This window comes from Nomascus leucogenys, chromosome 10 (assembly GCF_006542625.1).
Source record: "Nomascus leucogenys isolate Asia chromosome 10, Asia_NLE_v1, whole genome shotgun sequence".
NCBI lineage: Eukaryota > Metazoa > Chordata > Mammalia > Primates > Hylobatidae > Nomascus > Nomascus leucogenys.
The window spans coordinates 54,175,978-54,195,833 of record NC_044390.1 but is presented as its reverse complement, the minus strand read 5'-3'; the positions used below and the strand labels follow the sequence as shown (position 1 = coordinate 54,195,833).

The window sequence follows — 19,856 nt, the reverse complement described above, 5'->3', positions numbered from 1 at the left end:
CAGCTACTCAGGGGGCTGAGGTGGGAGGGTCACTTGAGCCTAGGAAGTCAAGGCTGCAGTGAGTCATGATCGCACCACTGCACTCCAGCCTGGGTAACAGAGTGAGACCCTCTCTCCAGAAAAAAATAAAAATAAAATACTGTTTCCTAACTTTGAAGGTGCTAATGCCACCAATGGGCTGGGCCTTCTCTTAGGATATGAACACAATGAGTTGGGTCCTATCACAGTCCCCAAGTTCCCAGAGGGGAAAACTGGAAACTGAGGCCTTGGTTCTTTGCCCAATGTCAATGAGTGTAAGGCAGGATTCAAACTCAGGGGAGCTGATGCTAAGGCCCCACACTGAACCCCGAAGCTGCCATTATTCTGATATCAGGAAAGCTAAGGCCTCCCAGGTCCTAAGATCTCCCTAGGGGGTTGGCATGTGGCCACGTCCAACACTTTGCCCTAGGAATCCCGCCTCTGTTCCATGTTTTGCAATCTGTGACTGTCCCCAAATGTTGGGATCACCCTGAAAGCCCAGAAGAGGGATATCTGGAGTAGGGGAAGAGTGACATTCTTGCTGTGGAAGCTTGGGCAAATCATTTCACCTCTCTGAGCCTCAGTTTCCCCATCTGTAAAATAAGGCTGTTATCTCCTGCACAGAGGGTCCTGAGGCTCCAATGAGATGATGTGTGTGTCATGCTCAACATCATACAACGCACACTGTAGGTGGCTAATAAGTGTCATTCTGGCCAGGTGCCATGGCTCACACCTATAATCCCAGTACTTTGGTAGGCTGAGGTGGGTGGATAACTTGAGTCCAGGAGCTTGAGACCAGCCTGGGCAACAAAGTGAGATCCCGTCTCTACAAAAAATCAAAAAACTCTGGCCAGGCGCAGTGGCTCACACCTTGTAATCTCAGCACATTGAGAGGCCAAGGTGAGAGGATCGCTTGAGTTTAGGAGTTCAAGACCCGCCACAGCAACATGGTGAAACCCCATCTCTACAAAAATACAAAAATTAGGTGGATGTGGTGGTGGGTACCTGTGGTCTCAGCTACTCAGGAGCTAAGGCGGAAGGACCATTTGAGCCAAGGAGGTCGGTGTGCAGTGAGCCATGATCATGCCACTGCACTCTAGCTTGGGCAACAGAGTGAGATCCTGTCTCAATCAATCAATCAATACTTTTTAATTTAAAAAATAAATAAATAGTAAGAAAAATAAATGTCATTCTACCTCCCCCTAAAGGAAGAATCTGCCTGTTTAAGAAGCTGGGCCTAAGGGACTCCCACAGCCAAATTTGGAAAATTTGAACAGCAAAAAAGAAGAATGTCAGCTGAGTGTGGTGGCTCATGCCTGTAATCCTAACACTTTGGGAGGCTGAGGCAGGCAGATTGCTTGAGTTCAGGAGTTCAAGACCAGCCTGAACAACATGGCGAAACTCCATCTCTACAAAAAATATTAAAAAATAGCTGGGTGTGGTGGCACGAGCCTGTAGCCCCAGCTATCTGGGGGTGCTGAGGCAGGAGGATCACTTGAGCACAGGAGGTCAAGGCTGCAGTAAGCCATGACTGTGCCACCACCCTCCAGTCTCGGGTGCTATGGTTTGGCTGTGTCCCCACCCAAATCTCATCTTGAATTGTAGCTCCCATAATTCCCATGTGTTGTGGGAGGGACCCAGTGGGAGATAATTGAATCATGGGGACAGTTTCCCTAATACAGTTCTCGTGGTAGAGAATAAGTCTTGTGAGATCTGATAATTTTATAAGGGGTTTCCCTTTTCACTTGGTTCCCATTCTCTCTTGTCTGCCACCATGTAAGACGTAGCTTTCACCTTCTGCCATGATTGTAAGGCCTCCCCAGCCACGTGGAACTGTAAGTCCATTAAACCTCTTTTTCTGGCTGGGCATGGTGGCTCACGTCTGTAATCCCAGTACTTTGGGAGGCCAAGGGAAACGGATCACCTAAGGTCAGGAGTTCAACACCAGCCTCCCCAGCATGGTGAAAGCCCATCTCTACAAAAATACAAAAATTAGCCAGGCACAATGGCAGGTGCCTGTAATCCCAGCTCAGGAGGCTGAGGCAGGAGAATTGCTTGAACCCGGGAGGCAGAGGTTCCAGTGAGCTGAGGTTGCGCCATTGCACTCCAGCCTGGGTGACAGAGTGAGACTCCATCTCAAAATAAATAAATAAATAAATAAATAACAATAAACCTATTTTTCTTTATCAATTCCCAGTCTTGGGTATGTCTTTATCAGCAGCATGAAAATGGACTAACATACTGGGTGTCAGAGCAAGACCCTGTCTCAAAAATAAATAAATTAATTAAAAACAAAGAAAGGAAAAAGAAGAGTGTCAAGGTCTTGAAAGACAAGCAAAGAATAAAATTTTCAGATTGGAGGAGACCAAGGAGACGTGATGACTAAATGTGACATGGGACCCTAAAGGTGATCCCGGACCAGAAAACAAGGCCATGAGTGGGAAAACTTGGGGAAATCCAAATAAAATCTGGAGTCTGGTTAACACTGATGTCCAGCGTTGATTCTTAGCTATGACAAATGGATCATAGTCTTGTAAGATGTTAGCATTAGGGGAAGCCTATCAAAATCTCAATGGCCTTTTCTGCAGAAATGGAACTGATCTTAAAATTTATATGAAAACACAAAGGACTCAGGAATCTTGAAAAAGAATAACATTGGAGGACTCACACTTCCTAATTTCAAAACTTACTACAAAGCTACAGTAATCAAGACAGTGTAGTACCAGCATAAGGGGAGACATAGAAACCAATGGGATAGAAGTGAGAGCCCTGAAATGAATCCAGACAGCTAAGGGCAACTGATTTGAAATAAGGGTGCCAAGACCATTCAATGGGAAAAGAATAGTCTTTTTAACAAACAGTGCTGAGACAACTGAATAGATGCATGCAAAAGAGTGAAGTTGGTCTGTGGGTGGTGGCTCACACCTGCAATCTCAACACTTTAGGAAGCTGAGGTGGAAGGATCACTTGAGCCCAGGAGGTTGAGCTGCAGTGAGCTATGATCACACTGCTGCACTTCAGCCTGGGTGACAGAGCAAGGTCCTATCTCAAAAAAAAAAAAAAAAAAAAAAAAAAGAGAGAATGAATTTGGATCCCTACCTCACACCATATAAAAAAATTAACTCAAAACAGATGAAAGACCTAAACATAAGAGCTGAAACTGTAAAACTCTTAAAAGAAAACACAGAGATAAATCATGACCTTGGATTTGGCAATGGTTTCTTTGAGATGTGGCACCAGAAGTACAAGCAGCAAAAGAAAAAGAGAAATTGGATTTCATCAAAATTAAAATTTTTTGTTGCACTAATGGACACTGTCAGGAAAGTGAAAAGATAACCCATAGTATAGGATAAAATGTCTGCAAATTACACATCTGATGAGGGCTAGTATCCAGAATTTAGAAAGAACTTTCACGACTCAACAAAGATAAACAACCCAATTATTAACAGTAGTGGGACTGGGTGTGGTGGTTACATCTGTCATCTCAACACTTTGGGAGGCTGAGGCAGAGAGGATCACTTGAGGCCAGGAGTTCAAGACCAGCCTGGGCAACATAGTGAAACCCCTAAAAACCAAGTACATACACACGGGTGAGTGTGCACACACACTCACACAAATGCACATGCACACTCATGTGTAGTCACACATGTGTGATACAATCTTGCAGTCACACATGCATGCAAACAAACACTAAATGTAAATTACATTTTTAGGGTACCCGTTGAAAATCTGAATATTGCCTATGAATTAGACAATATAATTCAGTGAATGTAATTTTCTTAGGTGTGACCTAAGAAAACGGCCTTGAGGTCAGGTAAAATAATGTCTTTTTTTACGTATACATTATGGTCAAGTATTTAAGAGTGAAGCACTATCATGTCTGTAACTTGCTTTCAAATGCTGCAACCAAAAAATGTGTAGAGAAATGGGTGGATGGGTGAATTGGTAGATGGATGGATGGATGAAGGGAGGGACAGAGGGAGAGTGGATGGAGGGGGAGTGGATGAATGGATGGATGAAGGGTGCATGTATGTATGGATGGATGAAGGGTGGATGAATGGATGAAGGGCGGATGGATGGATGGATGGATGGATGGATGGACGATGGTAGATAAATAGGTAAGTGTAGTGGGTGGATGGATGGGTGGAGGAAGGAAAGAAAGGAGGAAAAGAAGGAGGGAGAGAAGGTGGATGGACGGATGGATAGATGGATGAAGGGTGGATGAAGGGCAGATGGAAGGATAGATGGATGGATGGATGGATGGATGGATGGATGATAAATGGATAGGGGTAGCGGGTGGATAGATGGGTGGAGAAAGGAAAGAAGGGAAGGAAGAAAGGAGGGAGAGTAGATGGATGATGGATGGATGAAGGGAGGCACAGAGGGAGGGTGGATGGATGGATGAATAGATAGATGGAGGATGGATGGATGGATGAAGGGTGGATGGATGGAGGGAAGATGAGTGGATAAAGGTTAGTAGGTGGATGGATGGGTGGAGGAAGGGAGGAAAGAAAAAGGGAGGGAGGAAGGATGAATGAATGGAGGGAGAGAGGACGGATAGATGGAGGGATGAAGAGAGGGACAGATGGAGGGATGGAGGGTGGATGGAGGGATGAATGAAAGGATATAGGCAAAGCATTAATTTATAAATCTAGGTGAAGGTATTATGGTTGTTTATTATATTAACATTTTCAATTTCACTCTGAATTTATAAATGTCCCCCTTATAAGAAGACACCCAAACAAAAGTCCCCTTCTGCTTGAGATCTTGGGGGGAGAAAGGAGAGCACAAACCTTTCTCCTCTTCTTTACTAAATTTATGGCATCAAAACAACCTTAAAAGATTGGAGTGACAGCCCCCATTCACCAAGCAAAACAGGTTCAGAAGGGTGGGTGCCGAGACGTGGGGAGTGGAGCCCCCCAGATCCCCCTGCCGGGGCCCTGGCGCTAGAAGAAGAGGAAGAGGTCCCTGCACTGTGCCCAGCCTGGCCCCAGCATGAACTCATCTTCCCTCCATGCCCTGAGGTTGTGCCTGGGCCCCTCACGGCAGTTTGGTGGGAAGGAGGAGCTGGGGTTTGCTGAGCCACCTCAAACAGGATTGAGATGTCACCCAGGGAGCAAAATCTGAGTGACAGAGCCAGGTCTCCCCCTAATCAGAACAACAGTCTGGCCAGCTGAGAACACAAGGTTCCTTCCTGCCCCCTGAAGAGCAGGCCAGCGCCAGCGTCCCCGCCCTGCACCGCTGGTTTAATGGAATTACAAGAACAGTGTGCTCAGCCAAGCTGGGCATGATCCTGTCTGACTTCTCATTCTCACAACCTCTGCAAAGGGCTGTTAATCCCAGGAAACAGGCAGCCTTGGCGCCACGATTCCTCCAAGCTGAACCCCAGGGGCCCCGATGTGATCAGAAAAGGAGTGTGAGAGGTTTATGGGCTGGTAGGGCCCTGGGAGCTGTGATGGCAACTGGTTTCCATTAGGGGTGACATTTCTGCCAAAGCTGGGGTTATAGCTTGAGCCAGAGGCTCTGCTGGGATTGCGGCCAGGATGCAAACAGCCCAGCCAGTGAGCCTGCCACGAGTCCACGGAGTTAACAGTGGGGTGATGTATCTTAAATATAGATGTGTATGGCCAGGCACGGTGGCTCACGCCTGTAATCCCAACACTTTGGGAGGCCGAAGAGGGTGGATCACCTGAGGCCAGGAGTTCGAGACCACCCTGGTCAACATGGTGAAACCCTGTCTCTACAAAAATACAAAAATAGTTAGCCGGGCATGGTGGCAGGTGCCTGTAATCCCAGCTACTCAGGAGGCTGAAGCAGGAGAAGTGCCTGAACCCAGGAAATGGAGGTTGCAGTGAGCCGAGATTGTGCCACTGCATTCCAGCCTGGGAGACAGAGACTCTGTCAAAAAAAAATACATATATATATATATGGGTATGTAGATGTCTATGAACACACATGTACACAGCATATACATATATATGCACATATATACAGTTGACCCTTGAGAAATACAGGTTTGAACTGCCCATATCACTGATGTGTGGATTTTCTTCCACCTCTGCCCAAGCAAGACAGCAGGACCCCCCTCCTCTTCCTCCTCCTCCTCAGCCTACTGAACGTGAAGACGACAAGGAAGAAGACCTTTACAATGATCCATTTCCACGTCATGAACAGTCAAGATATTTTCTCTTCTTTATGATTTTTTTTTACTTGCGCCTGCCAGCGTACCTTATGATTTTCTTAAAAATGTTTTCCTTCTTCTAGCTTACATTATTGTAAGAATACAGTATATCATACAACACAAAATCTGTGTTGATTGACTCTGGTTAATAGTAAGCTATAGATAAAGTTTAGTTAAGTTTAGTTTTCAGACAGGGTCTCACTCTGTCACCCAGGCTGGAGTACTGTGGCACGATCATGGCCCACTGCAGTCCCAATCTCCCAGGCTCAAGCGATCCTCCTGCCTCAGCCTCTTTAGTAGTTGGGACTACAGGCATGCACCACCACATCCGGCTGGGGTTTTTTTGTTTCTGTTTTTGTTTTGGTAAAGATGGGATTTCACCATGTTGCCCAGGCTGGTCTCAAACTCCTGGGCTCAAGCAATCCTCCCGCCTCAGCCTCCCAAAGTGCTGAGATGACAGGTGTGAGCCACCACGCCTGGTCAGGAACTCTACTTTTTGTTCAAGGTTTTTATAAACTTATGACTGCTCTTAAAAAATTAAGTCTATTAATTAAAAGAAAAATACACACACATACATCTTATATAATCAGAATTGCAAAATAATAGACCCAGGAAAAATGAATGGCAGACATGGCTCTAAGTTTACCTTGTCTTTGCACTCAGTATGTCTGTGTGGAGAAACTCCCAGGGCCTCTGCACTAAGGGAAGGTTCAAGGCAGTGGGAAGGCAGGGCGTGGTGGCTCACGCTTGTAATCCCAGCACTTTGGGAGGCCGAGGCAGGCGAATCATGAGGTCAGGAGATCGAGACCACGGTGAAACCCCGTCTCTACTAAAAATACAAAAAAATTAGCCGGGCGTGGTGGCGGGCGCCTGTAGTCCCAGCTACTCGGAGAGGCTGAGGCAGGAGAATGGCGTGAACCCGGGAGGCGGAGCTTGCAGTGAGCCGAGATTGTGCCACTGCACTCCAGCCTGGGCAACAGAGCAAGACTCCGTCTCAAAAAAAAAAAAAGAAGGCAGTGGGGAATCCAGCCCCGTAGCAGCAGCTCTATGTCAGGTCTGGGTGCAGTGGTGCCCTGGGGCAGAGTGGTGACCATCGTCAGCCCTGGGCCACGACCTAAATGTCCGTAACAAATAAATAGCAATGGGCCGGGCGTGGTGGCTCACACCTGTAATCCCAGCATTTTGGGAGGCCAAGGTGGGCGGATCACTTGAGGTCAGTTCAAAACCAGCCTGGCCAACATGGTGAAACACCGTCTCTACTAGAATACAAAGATTAGCCAGGCATTGTGGTGGGCACCTGTAATCCCAGCTACTCCAGAGGCTGAGGCAGGAGAATCACTTGAACCCTGGAGACGGAGGTTGCAGTGAGCTGAGATCGCACCACTGCACTCCAGCCTGGGTGACAGAGTGAGACTCCATCTCAAAAACAAAACAAAAAAAAAAGAAAAGAAAAGAAACAAATAGTAATGCACGCATGCATTCTGCAGAATTCTCCCCTTGCTGGGGAGATAAGGGATCCCTGTGTCAGCTGTAGTATTAGGTCCCTTAGAGCAGGGGTCCCCAACCCCCAGGGCCATGGACCAGTACTGATTCATGGCCTGTTAGGAACCAGGTCACACAGCAGGAGGTGAGTGGTAGGCCGGCAATCGAAACTTCATCTGTATTTACGGCCGCTCACCATCACTCATATTACCATGTGAGCTCCGCCTCCTGTCAGATCAGCAGTGGCAGCATTAGATTCTCTCAGGAGTGTGAACCCTATTGTGAACTGTGCTTGCACGGGATTTAGGTTGCATGGCCCTAATGAGAATCTAATGCCTGATGATCTGTCACTGTCTCCCACCACCCCCAGATGGGACTGTCTAGTTGCAGGAAAACAAGCTCAGGGCTCCCACTGATTCTACATGATGGTGAGTTGTATCATTGTTTCATTATGTATTGCAATGTCATAATAATAGAAATAAAGTGCAAGATAAACATAATGTCCTTGAACCACCCTGAAACCATCCCCCACACCTGTGCCCCAGTCTGTGGAAAAATTGTCTTCCACAAAACCAATCCTTGGTGCCAATAAGGCTGGCTACTGCTGCCTTAGAGGCTCACTCATGCTGCATCTTTTTTGAGAAGGAGTCTTGCTTTGTCACCCAGGCTGAAGTGCAGTGGTGTGATAGCTCACTGCAACCTCCGCCTCCCGTGTTCAAGCAATTCTCCTGCCTCAGCCTCCCAAGTAGCTGGGATTACAGGCACGCACCACCACGCTCAGCTAATTTTTGTATTTTTAGTAGAGATGGGGTTTCACCATGTTGGCCACGTTGGTCTCGAAATCCTAACCTCCAGTGATCTGCCCGCCTCGGCCTCCCAAAGTGCTGGGATGACAGGCACAAGCCACAGCACCCAGCTCATGCTGCTTTTGGATCCCACATGGCCCAGGAAGGGCAGCACCTGAAAATCTTACCTGCAGTGGGTGGGAGGGTGGCTGCAGCTGCAGGTAGCACTGGCTGGGGGAGTACCAGCTGCCAAGGGAGAGGTAGCTGGGCAGGTACTGAGCCCCCACGGGCTTCCCGTTCAGTTCCATCACCTTGGTCTGAGAAGAGAAGACGCTTGGGTCAACACCCAAGTACCGAGAGCAGAAAGGGGGTCTTGGGGATGCTTCTGCCTGCTCTGCCCAGAAGAAACACCCTCTCATGCTCCATATCCCTTTGGGGAACCCCCTCCCCATTCCTCAGGGAGTAGTAGCCAGTTGTCCAGCCCATTCTTCCTAGCACCAAGAAGCAAGCGTCCAGCTGGGCACAGTGACTCACACCTGTAATCACAGCACTTCGGGAGGCCAAGGCAGGTGGATCACCTGAGGCCAGGAGTTCGAGACCAGCCTGGCCAACATGGAGAAATCCCGTCTCTACTAAAAAAATACAAAAATTAGCCAGGAGTAGTGGCACACGCCTGTAATCCCAGCTACTCAGGAAGCTGAGGCACAAGAATTGCTTGAACCCAGGAGGCAGAGGCTGCAGTGAGCCGAGATCATCCCACTGCACTCCAGCCTGGCAACAGAGCAAGACTCCGTCTCAAAAAAAAAAGAAGAAGCAAGCGTCCAAGATTGGCCAAAGGGTAGTGGGGGTCAGGCACAGTGGGTGCATACCTATAATCTCAGCATTTTGGGAGGCGGAGGTGGGAGGATCACTTGGGCCCAGGAGTTCAAGACCAGCCTGGGCAACTTAGCAAGATCCAGTCTCTATAAAAAATTTGTGCCTGGAGACTCAGCTACTAGGGGAGGCTGAAGCAGGAGGATCACTTGAGTCCAGGAGTTCAAAGCTGCAATTAGCTATGATCACACCATTGCACTCCAGCCTGGACGACAGAGCTAGACCATATCTCTGAAATAATTTTAAAAAGAAGTTGAGCCAGGCGCAGTGGCTCACACCTGTAATCCCAGCACTTTGGGAGGCCAAGGTGGGCAGATCACGAGGTCAGGAGATCGAGACTATCCTGGCCAATATGGTGAAACCCTGTCTCCACTAAAATACAAAAAATTAGCCGGGCATGGTGGCCAGCAACTGTAGTCCCAGCTACTTGGGAGGCTGAGGCAGGGGAATCACTTGAACCTGGAAGGCAGAGGTTGCAGTGAGCTGGAATCATGCCATTGCATTCCAGCCTGGGCAACAAGAGCAAAACTCCATCGCAAAAAAAAAAAAAAAAAGGTGGCCTGCCTCTGTCTCTGGCTCCTGGGAAGTAGGTAGATTCTAAATAGGGTATAAACAGGCCACACCAGAAAGGCCAGTTGTGCGATTAGATGGCTGGGCTTTGAGCCACAGGATATCAGCCCCTCTCCAGGGAAGGGAGAGGGCAGGAGATTGAGATCAGTCCCATGGCCAATGATTTAATCAATCATGCAGATGAAATGAGGTCCCCACAAAAAACTTTGGACACCAAAGCTCAGGCAAGCTTTCCTGCTTAGCAATGCTCAGCTTGTGGGGATGATATATCCTGGTTCTGCGCAGAGAACACACAAAGCTTCCAATCTGGGAATTGCCCAGACCTCGCCCTATGCATCTCTCTCTTTGGTTCGTTCTAATTTGTGGTCATTTTGCTATGGTAAAGCTGTAATTAAAAGGTGGTGGGGTAGTGGAATTTGCAGCCAGTGGGTGGGAAGCACAGGTGGCCCGGGGACCCCTGGACTTGCAGCTGATGTCAGAATTCAGGGTAGTCTTGTGGAGAGGGCCGTGCCCACCACCTGTGAAGTGTGGCCCAGCTCCCGGTAGCTGGTGTCAGAAGTCACTGCAATCTCCCACCTGGTAGGGGATGGGCAGGGCAGATCTCTGGTTCCTCAAGGAGTCTGAGAGATGCCAGGCTGTGGTCACTCTCTTAAGACAGGACAGTGGGCCGGGTACGGTGGCTCACACCTGCAATCCCAGCACTTTGGGAGGCCGAGGCAGGTGGATTACCTGAGGTCAGGAGTTCAAGACCAGCCTGACCAATATGGTGAAACCCCATCTCTACTAGAAATACAAAAATTAGCTGGGCGTGGTGGGGGGCGCCTGTAATCCCAGCTACTCGGGAGGCTGAGGCAGGATAATCGCTTGAACCTGGAAGGCAGAGGTTGTAGTGAGCCGAGATTGCACCACTGCACTCCAGCTTGGGCGACAGAGCAAGACTCTGTGTCAAAAAAAAAAAAAAAAAAAAAAAAAAAAACAGAACAGTGGCCCAGGTGACCAAACAGCTGTGCTGTGTGTTGAGCAGCAGATCCAACACAAGAAAGTGTGAAGTGAACACATCTAGCTGTGAATGTTGAGTGGCAAAGGCAGTGGCTTCAGTGATTAAAACCTTTAGGACATGGTGCCCACAGAGGACAAAGTGACCACAGCGTCCTCAGTTCCCATCTATGTATTTACTCTCTGCAGGGCCACCAGGTCCACTGCTAGTTCCCAAAGCCAAGGGCTGGGACATCCTCTCCAATCCCTCCTGTTCTCCCCTCCCCTGATGACGGGACACCAAGGCCTTCCGGATCTACTTCCTCAAGAGCTCCAGTTTGGAGACCTCTCTGTCCTCACCTCCTGTCTGCCTGCCTGGGCCTGCCCTGAGCCACCCCCCGCTAAAGACTCTGGAGCGATCACTGGGTATCGAAAATCAGATCAGGCCAGACATGGAAGCTCATGGCCTATAATCCCTATGCTTTGGGAGGCTGAGGTGGAAGGATGGCTCGAGGCCAGGAGTTTGAGACCAGCCTGGGCAACATAGCAAGACCCCATCTCTACAGAAAAAATTATTATTTATTTATTTGCTTGTTTGTTTGTTTTTGAGATGGAGTCTCACTCTGTTGCCTAGGCTGGGGTGCAGTGGCGTGATCTCAGCTCGCTGCAGCTTCCGCCTCCCAGGTTCAAGCAATTCTCCTGCCTCAGTCTCCCGAGTGGCTGCCACAACACCTGGCTAATTTTTGTATTTTTAGTAGAGGCGGGGTTTTGCCATGTTGGCCAGGCTGGTCTCGAACTCCTGACCTCAGGTGATCCGCCCGCCTTGGCCTCCCAACGTGCTGGGATTACAGGCATGAACCACTGCGCCCAGCCTTTACGGAAAAATTTAAAAATTAGCTGGATGTGGTGCTAATTACAGGCATGCACCTGTAATCTCAGGTACTTGGGAGGCTGACTCGGGAGGATCACTTTAGCCCAGCAGTTCAAGGCTGTAGTGAGCTATGATGGTGCCACTGCACTGCAGCCTGGACAGCAGAGTGAGACCCTGTCTCTTCAAAAAAAAAAAATCAAATCACTCTTTCACCTGGCACTGCCTTCCACTGAGCACCCCTGTGAGGTGGTGGAAACCACCATTGGCTCTCTCCCCAATCTCTTTCCAAAATGGCTCAATGTGGTTGAGCACTTGTGAGACTTTGATTACAGTATAATCATGGTCTGCCTCTGAACCTCCACCCATGCCGTTCCACCCGCCCAGAAGCAGCCTGGCTGACTTCCGTATGGTCAGGAGTCCATTTGGAGAGATCTCCTCAGACAAGACTCCTTTGGCACAACTGGTCCAGGCACACTTATCTCTCTTTGACCTCCCACCCAATCCCAGGATGGCTGTGTTGTCCATCCCACTGTCTAATGGAATGTGTACTCCTGGAGGGCTGGGATGGGCTCCAGGCCCACTGATCAGGTGCCTGCACCCAGCCCAGGGGAGGCTCCAAGTCCATACCTGCTGGCTGAATAACAAGGGTCCGCGGGACTCACCCACCTCCAGCCACACATGCTGGGCTGACGTGGGGATGGAGGGGATTTCAAACCCCACTAGTCCACCCTGGGACACAACTTCACTGGTGTAGATGTTATCCTTCGGTGTCAGCTCTGCCTTAATCTGGACTGTCACCCCCTCAGCTGGGCTGCCATCGGGGTAGGATAGCTCCACCTAGAAAAGGTCACCCAAGACACAACAGAGTTAAGACTGCCATGCTCCCCAAACTGATCTGCAGAATCAATGCAATCTCCACTGGAATCCCAGCAGGCTTCTTTGTAGAAATTGACAAACTGCTCCTGAAATTCACAGGGCATTGCAACGAGTCCCAAATAGCAAAAACAATCCTTAAGGGGAACAAAAAAGGACTCACAGGTCCAGGAGCGGTAGCGTGTGCCTGTGGTCCCAGCTACTCAAGAGGCTTCCAAGGCAGACATGGAAGCTGGGCACAGTGGCTCACACCTATAATCCCATGTGAGGCCAGGAGTTCCAGACCAGCCTGGGTAACATAGTGAGACCTCACTACAAAAAACTTAAAAATTTCAGGTGTGGTGGCATGCGCCTATAGCCCCAACTATTCAGGAGGCTGAGGTGGGAGGATCACTTGAGTCTGGGAGGCTGCAGAGAGCTATGATGGTGCTACTGCACTCCATCCAGCCTGAGTGACTGAATGAGACCCTGTCTCTTAAGAAAAAAAAAAGTTTTAAATAAAGTTGCATCCCTACCTCACACCATATACACGAACTCAAATGGATCACACACCTAAATGTAACAGCTAAAGCTATAACATTCTTAGAAGAAACATAAGGGTAGACCTTCATGCCCTTGGATTTGGCAAAGATGTCATGAAGTACAAATTACATGTGCTGGTCATTAGTCTGATGCCATACCAGGGTATGGACAGTTCAGTGTGACACTTAAACCTCACCCATTCAGACTGGTTGGAGAGCCAGCTAGAATGAGGCAGACATGGATGTTTTAAAAGGAGCATAGATTGTAGCCTCTGAAGAACCCTAAAACAGCCCTCAGCTGTGCAGGTATTTGGTGATGGAGTGAATCAGGATTCAGCCCACATGACCACATGATAATCATTAACCACTCCCTTTTTTTTTTTTTTTTTTTGAGAGACAGAGCCTTGCTCTGTTGCCCAGGCTGGAGTGAAGTGGCCCGATCATAGCTCACTGCTGCCTCTACCTCCTGGGCTCAGGCAATTCTCCTGTCTCATCCTCCTGATAGCTGGGACCACAGGTGTACAATACCATGCCTGGCTAATTTTTAAAAAAATTTGTAGAGCTGGGGTCTTGCTCTATTGCCCAGGCTGGTCTCAAACTCCCAGTCTCAAGCAATCCTCCCACCTTGGTCTCCCAAAGTGTAAGCCACCAACGCCTGGCCTATTTCTTTTTATTTTTTGTAGAGACTGGATCTCACTATGTTGCCCAGGCTGGTCTCACACTTTTGGCCTCAAATGGTCCTCTTGCCTCGGCCTCCCAAAGCACTGGGACTATAGGCATGAGCCACCATGCCCAGCCTAACCACTCCTTTCTTGAATGCAGATGGTAGGTATTTTCTGTCATATGTGAAATGCTCTGTACCAAATTTGCAGCCTTAAACCTCTTCTTCATTCACATTCTGACCCTGCACAAGGTACTTTAGTTTCTACTCAAGCTGGGGCCCTCAAAGCCAGGGACACAGAAGATGTGTCTGTGCATGGGATAGAGGTGGCTCCAACACTGGCATGGAGAAGAGAAAGGAGGTTCTGAAGCAGAGCAAGAAGGTCAGGACTCAGTGTGAGGACAGCCAGCCAGCATCACTCATGGACGGCAAAAGGGAACTGGGTGCAGGCAGACACAGGGCCAGGGGTGTGGCCTACTTTCCCCTTGCGTGACACTGGGCTCTGTTGGCCTTGCCCCACTCCTGCTGCTGCAATTGGGGTGAAGATGCCCCAGGTTTGTTTTTGTTTTCAGTTTTTTGTGGGTTTTTGTTTGTTTGTTTGTTTTTATTTGAGACGGAGTCTCACTCTGTCTCCCAGGCTGGAGTGCAGTGGTGTGATCTTGGCTCACTGCAACCTCCACCTCCCACATTCAAGCAACTGTCATGCCTCAGCCTCCTGAGTCACTGGGATTACAGGTGTCCACCATCATGTCTGGCTAATTTTTGTATTTTTAGTAGAGACAGTATTTCACCATGTTGGCCAGGTTGGTCTTGAAGTCCTGACCTCAGGTCATCTGCCCACCTGGGCCTCCCAAAGTGCTGGGATTATAGTCATGAGCCACCGTGCCCAGCCTACCCCAGTTTAACAGTTAAAATAAGAATAATGACTGGGTGTAGTGACTCACATCTGCAATCCCAGCAGTTTGGGGGTCTGAGGCAGGAGAACTGCTTGAGCCCAGGAGTTCAAGACCAGTCTGGCCAACACAGCAAGATCTCATCTCTACAAAAAATTGAAAAATTGGCCAGGCGCGGTGGCTCATGCTTGCAATCTCAGCACTCTGGGAGGCTAAGGCAGGTGGATCACCTGAGGTCAGGTGTTCAAGACCAGCCTGGCCTACATGGTGAAACCCCATCTCTACTAAAAATACAAAAATTAGTGGGGTATGGTGGTACATGCCTGTAATCCCAGCTACTCCAGAGGCTGAGGCAGGAAAATCGCTTGAACCCAGGAGGCGGAGGTTGCAATTAGCCAAGATCGCGCCACTGCATTCCAGCCTGGGCGACAGAGCGAGACTCTGTTTCAAAATAAATAAATAAATAAAAATTTTAAAACAAAAAAATTTGCTGGGTGTGGTGGATCATGCCTGCAGTCCCAGCTATCCAGGATGCTAAGGCAGGCAGATTGCTTGAGTCCAGGATGTCGAGGCTGCAGTGAGCTATCATCTCACCACTGCACTCCAGCCTGGGCGACAGAGCAAAACCCTGTCTCTAAGAAGAAAACATATATAAGGATCACGACATCTGGACACCTCAAAATTTACTGTGCATAAGACTTGTGGGTGGGTGGCAGTGGGAGGGAGTGGGTGGGAGGCAGAGGCTCGTTCAAAATGTCACATGGGTCTGCACCCGTCAGTCTCAGGAACAGGAGGTCTGCCTCTGCAAGGCTCTCAACTTAGGTCCTCAGGGGATAAAATCAACCCAGTGAAGGGCCAGGAGTGATGGCTCACGCCTGTAACCCCAGCACTTTGGGAGGCCAAGGCAGGAAGTTCACTTGAGGCCAGGAGTTCGAGACCAGCCTGGCCAACATGGCAAAATCCCGTCTCTACTAAAAATACAAAAATTAACTGGGCTGGGTGGTATGTGCCTGTAATCCCAGCTACTCGGGAGGCTGAGGCAGGAGAATCACTTGAACCTGGGAGACAGAGGTTGCAGTGAGCCAAGATGGAGCCACTGCACTCCAGCCTGGGCGATGGAGTGTGACTGTCTCTCAAAAAAAAAAAAAAAAAAAAAAAAAAAATGAACCCATTGAAGAAACAGGACTGCCTTAGAGGAGTTGCTTTAATAAATGGCTACTCAAATGTCTGTCCAAGTGGAATAGAGTAGATCATCCTTTCCCGTGGAGGAAAATGTCCCCTGCCCCTCACCTGGAACACCAGCCCTCTCCACTCTCCGCAAAGGTTATGTCAGGGGAATCCGTTTTCAGCAGAGTCACCACTGCGGAGCTAGTGGCTAGTGGTGGTGGTGGTTTCACGGTGGTCCTCGGGTGGAATGCAGCACAGTCACCCCCAAGTTACCTTCCCCACGTAGGCCAGGCCCGGCTTGAACTGCTTCCTCGTGTCCTTGGAGTACCGGATGTCCACTAGCTGCCTCTGCACGGGGGTGGAGTCATCGAACGCGACCTGCTGGCTCCCGTCCGCACCAGTCACCATGGCCCAGATGCTGACCCTGCCCCGGAAGTGCTCGGGGACATCCGCTGGGATCATGTCCCTCACGCAGATGTCGAAGTCCTGGGAGCCGAGGATCTGGAGGGAGGAAAAACGCAGCCCGTGCTCGCTCGGGGTTGGAGTGTCTTTGAGGGCTGTCCCTGAAACACACACCTGAGGTGCAAGACTCTTCAGCTGCTTGGAGGGCCAGGGGTCATTTGGTGGCATACGCAATCTATGCCACGGGACCGTGCAGAGGGTCCCTCACTGGATCTGGACATCATCCCAGGGAAGATGGATGTTGGCTCCATTGGGCAGAAGAGGAAAGAGGCCAGGCGCGGTGGCTCATGCCTGTAATCCCAGCACTTTGGGAGGCTGTGGTGGGCAGATCACTTGAGGTCAGGAGTTCGATATCAGCCTAGCCAAAATGGCGAAACCCCATCTCTACTAAAAATACAAGAAATTAGCTGGGCGTGGTGGTGGGCACCTGTAATCCCAGCTACTCGGGAGGCTGAGGCATGAGAATCACTTGAACCCAGGAGGCAGAGGTTGAGGTGAGCCTGAATTGTGCCACTGCACTCCAGCCTGGGTTAAGAAAAAAAAAAAGAGGAAAGAGATTCCCATGCTGACACAATCTCCCACAGCCCAGGCAACAGAGGGGGCATCTGAACCTGTTCAGCCCCACTCTGGGGCACCAGAACTCCCTCATTCAATTCCCATCTCAGGATCCCACCCTGGGACTTGGCAAATAATCCTTATTCAGAAAGAGCTGTGGAATAAATTACTCCGTAAATGAGAGAACTAAGACAAAGACCATCAGCTGGTAGCCTCTGAGGAGAATGGCTGGGATTCTCCAAGGTGCCAGTGTCAGGAATGGAAGAGGTGGGGGGTTATGGTTTCCAATCCATGGGAGAGAAGCCTCAGAGAGCAGAGAGATGGGCCAGGCATGGTGGCGCACACCTGTAATCCCAGCACTTTGGGAGGCCAGCGGCGGCAGATCACTTGAGGTTAGGAGTTCAAGACCAGCCTGGCCAACATGGTAAAACCCTGTCTCTACTAAAAATACAAAAATCATCCCGACATGGTGGCACATGCCTGTAATCCCAGCTACTTGGGAAGCTGAGGCAGGAGAACTGCCTGAATCCAGGAGGCAGAGGCTGCAGTGATCCAGGACCGCGCCACTGCACTCCAGCCTGGGAGACAGAGCGAGACTCCATCTCAATAAATAAATTAATTAAATTAAAGATATCTCAGAGATAAGAGAGGGGAACCCATCAGAGCAGATGTGTCCCAGGTGGGAAAGGGACTAAGAAGGAGCTTTGGGTGAGAGGTGGGGAGGAGCTGGTGCTGAAAGGGTTCATGTCAGGGCACCTACAGAGGGATGGGAATCTCCAAGAAGGTGGGTGTCTGTTGTACTGTAGCCCACTCACAACCTACCATTATGCTGAAAGACCAAAAAAGGTTACAAAACTTTAAACATGTGGGAATGTAAAATAGTGCAGCCACATTGACCATTTGGCAGTTCCTCAAAAGGTTACACATAGTGTTACTCTCTGACCTAGCAATTCCGCTCCTAGGCACGAACCCAAGAGAAACAAAAATGTAGGTCCACAGAAACACTTGCACAGGGATGTTCATAGTAGCATGAGACATAATAGCCAAAAAGCAGAAATAACCCAAATGTCCACCAGTGGATGAAGGGATAAACACATTGTGGTCCATCTGTACCAGGGAATATGATGCAGCCATAAAAAAGGAATGAAGTGTTGATCATGCTATGATGTAGATGAACATCAAAAACATGATGCTGAGTGAGAGAAGCCAGACACAAAAGGACATACAGTGTATGATTCATTCACAGAAATGTCCAGAACAGGCAAATCCACAGAGACAGAAAACAGATTAGTAATTGCCAGGGACTAGAGGAGGGAAATGAGGATTCTCTGCAAAAGGACATGAAGAATGTGGGGAAGGATGGTGGAACAATTCTAAAATTGGATAACAGCCATGGTTGCACAACTCTGCAACTATATGAAAACCATCAAGTTGTGGCCAGGTGCAGTGGCTCACGCCTGTAATCCCAGCACTTTGGGAGGCCAAGGTGGGCAGATCACGATGTCAGGAGATCGAGACCATCCTGGCTAATACAGTGAAACCCCGTCTCTACTAAAAATACAAAAAAAAAAAAAATTAGCTGGGCATTGTGGCAGACACCTGTAGTCCCAGCTACTGGGGAGGCTGAGGCAGGAGAATGGCGTGAACCCAGGAGGCGGAGCTTGCAGTGAGCCAAGATCGCACCATTGCACTCCAGCCTGGGCGACAGAGTGAGACTCCATCTCAAAAAAAAATAAAAAAAAAGAAAACCATCAAGTTGTACACTCTACATGGGTGAATTGTATGCTATGTGAGTGATATCTCAATAAAATTGTTTATGTTTTTATTTTATTTTAGAGATGGGATCTCACTATGTTGCCCAGGCTGGCCTTAAATTCCTGAGCTCAAGAGATCTTCCTGCCTCTGTCTTCCAAATATTAAGCGCTGGGACTCCAGGCAATAAAATTAGTGTTTATTAGTGTTTTTTTGTTTTTTGTTTGTTTGTTTTTTGAGGTGGAGTCTCGCTCTGTCGCCCAGGCCATGTTGGCCAGGCTGGTCTCGAATTTCGAATTCATGGCCTCAAGTGATCTGCCCGTCTCGGCCTCCCAAAGTGCTGGGATTACAGGCGTGAGCCAACATGCCCGGCCAAATTGGTGTTTTTTTTTAACTTTACGTACAGTAACCTGCAAGGAAACACATCAAAATATCGATAGTGGTCGTGTCCACCTATTGGAGAACAAGTTATCTTTATTTTCTTCCTTTTTATATTTTCTAAAGTCTCTACATTCAGCCAGCAGGAATTTTATCATCAGAAAAATCCCTGCCATACAACTGTTTTAGAAAGTAAAACAGCGGTGGCTCACACCCATCATCCCAGCACTTCTGAGGGCAAAGGCGAGAGGATTGCTTGAGCCCAGGAGTTCAAGACCAGCCTGGGCAACATAGTGAGATCCTGTCTCTATTCAAAAAAATTTTAAAGGCAGTAAATAAAATAATAACAATAAAAGAAAGTAAAATAAAATGCGTGATTGTGGAGGTGAACCTGGGGGTTGGGTGAAGGGGTAGAAGGGGTCCCTGTTTCTCACCTTGGTTGTTCTGAGGACAGGGCGTCCCACCTCGTGGCTGTAGTACCCCACACCATTAACAGTCATGTTGATCGTTAAGGCACCAGCCACAGGTTTCCCAAAGGTATACCTGGGACAAAAGGATAAAGCATGCTCAATTTCACAGCCAAGATGGCAGGGAGGGCCCAGCCTCAGGAAGGCCAGGTTGGCATAGTGTGGCCACCAGTACAGTGACAGATGCAGCTCCCTCCACACCCTGCATCCTGTTGTGACAGCCCTCCCTGCAGCCTGGAGTCGGGACAGAAGATGCCAAGGCCTTCCGATCCTCTGCACCAAGCCTCCAGATGGACAGAAAAAGAGACCGAGGGTCAGAGAGGAACTCTGGAACTGAGAAGGCTAGGTTGGTGCCACCTGTGGAGCAGAGTA

General features: G+C 49.0%; 1 protein-coding gene across 1 annotated transcript in view; it reads right to left on the bottom strand.

Annotated features, from left to right (window-relative positions):
- CPAMD8 (C3 and PZP like alpha-2-macroglobulin domain containing 8) overlaps positions 1-19,856 on the bottom strand; it is a 134,511-nt gene that overhangs the window by 88,283 nt on the left and 26,372 nt on the right. The window contains exons 10-13 of the mRNA XM_030821854.1: positions 19,452-19,560; positions 16,144-16,371; positions 12,422-12,592; positions 8,655-8,783 (exon numbers count right to left, since the gene is read on the bottom strand). Coding sequence (XP_030677714.1) covers positions 8,655-8,783; positions 12,422-12,592; positions 16,144-16,371; positions 19,452-19,560 — 637 coding nt within the window. The remainder of the gene's footprint in view (positions 1-8,654; positions 8,784-12,421; positions 12,593-16,143; positions 16,372-19,451; positions 19,561-19,856) is intronic.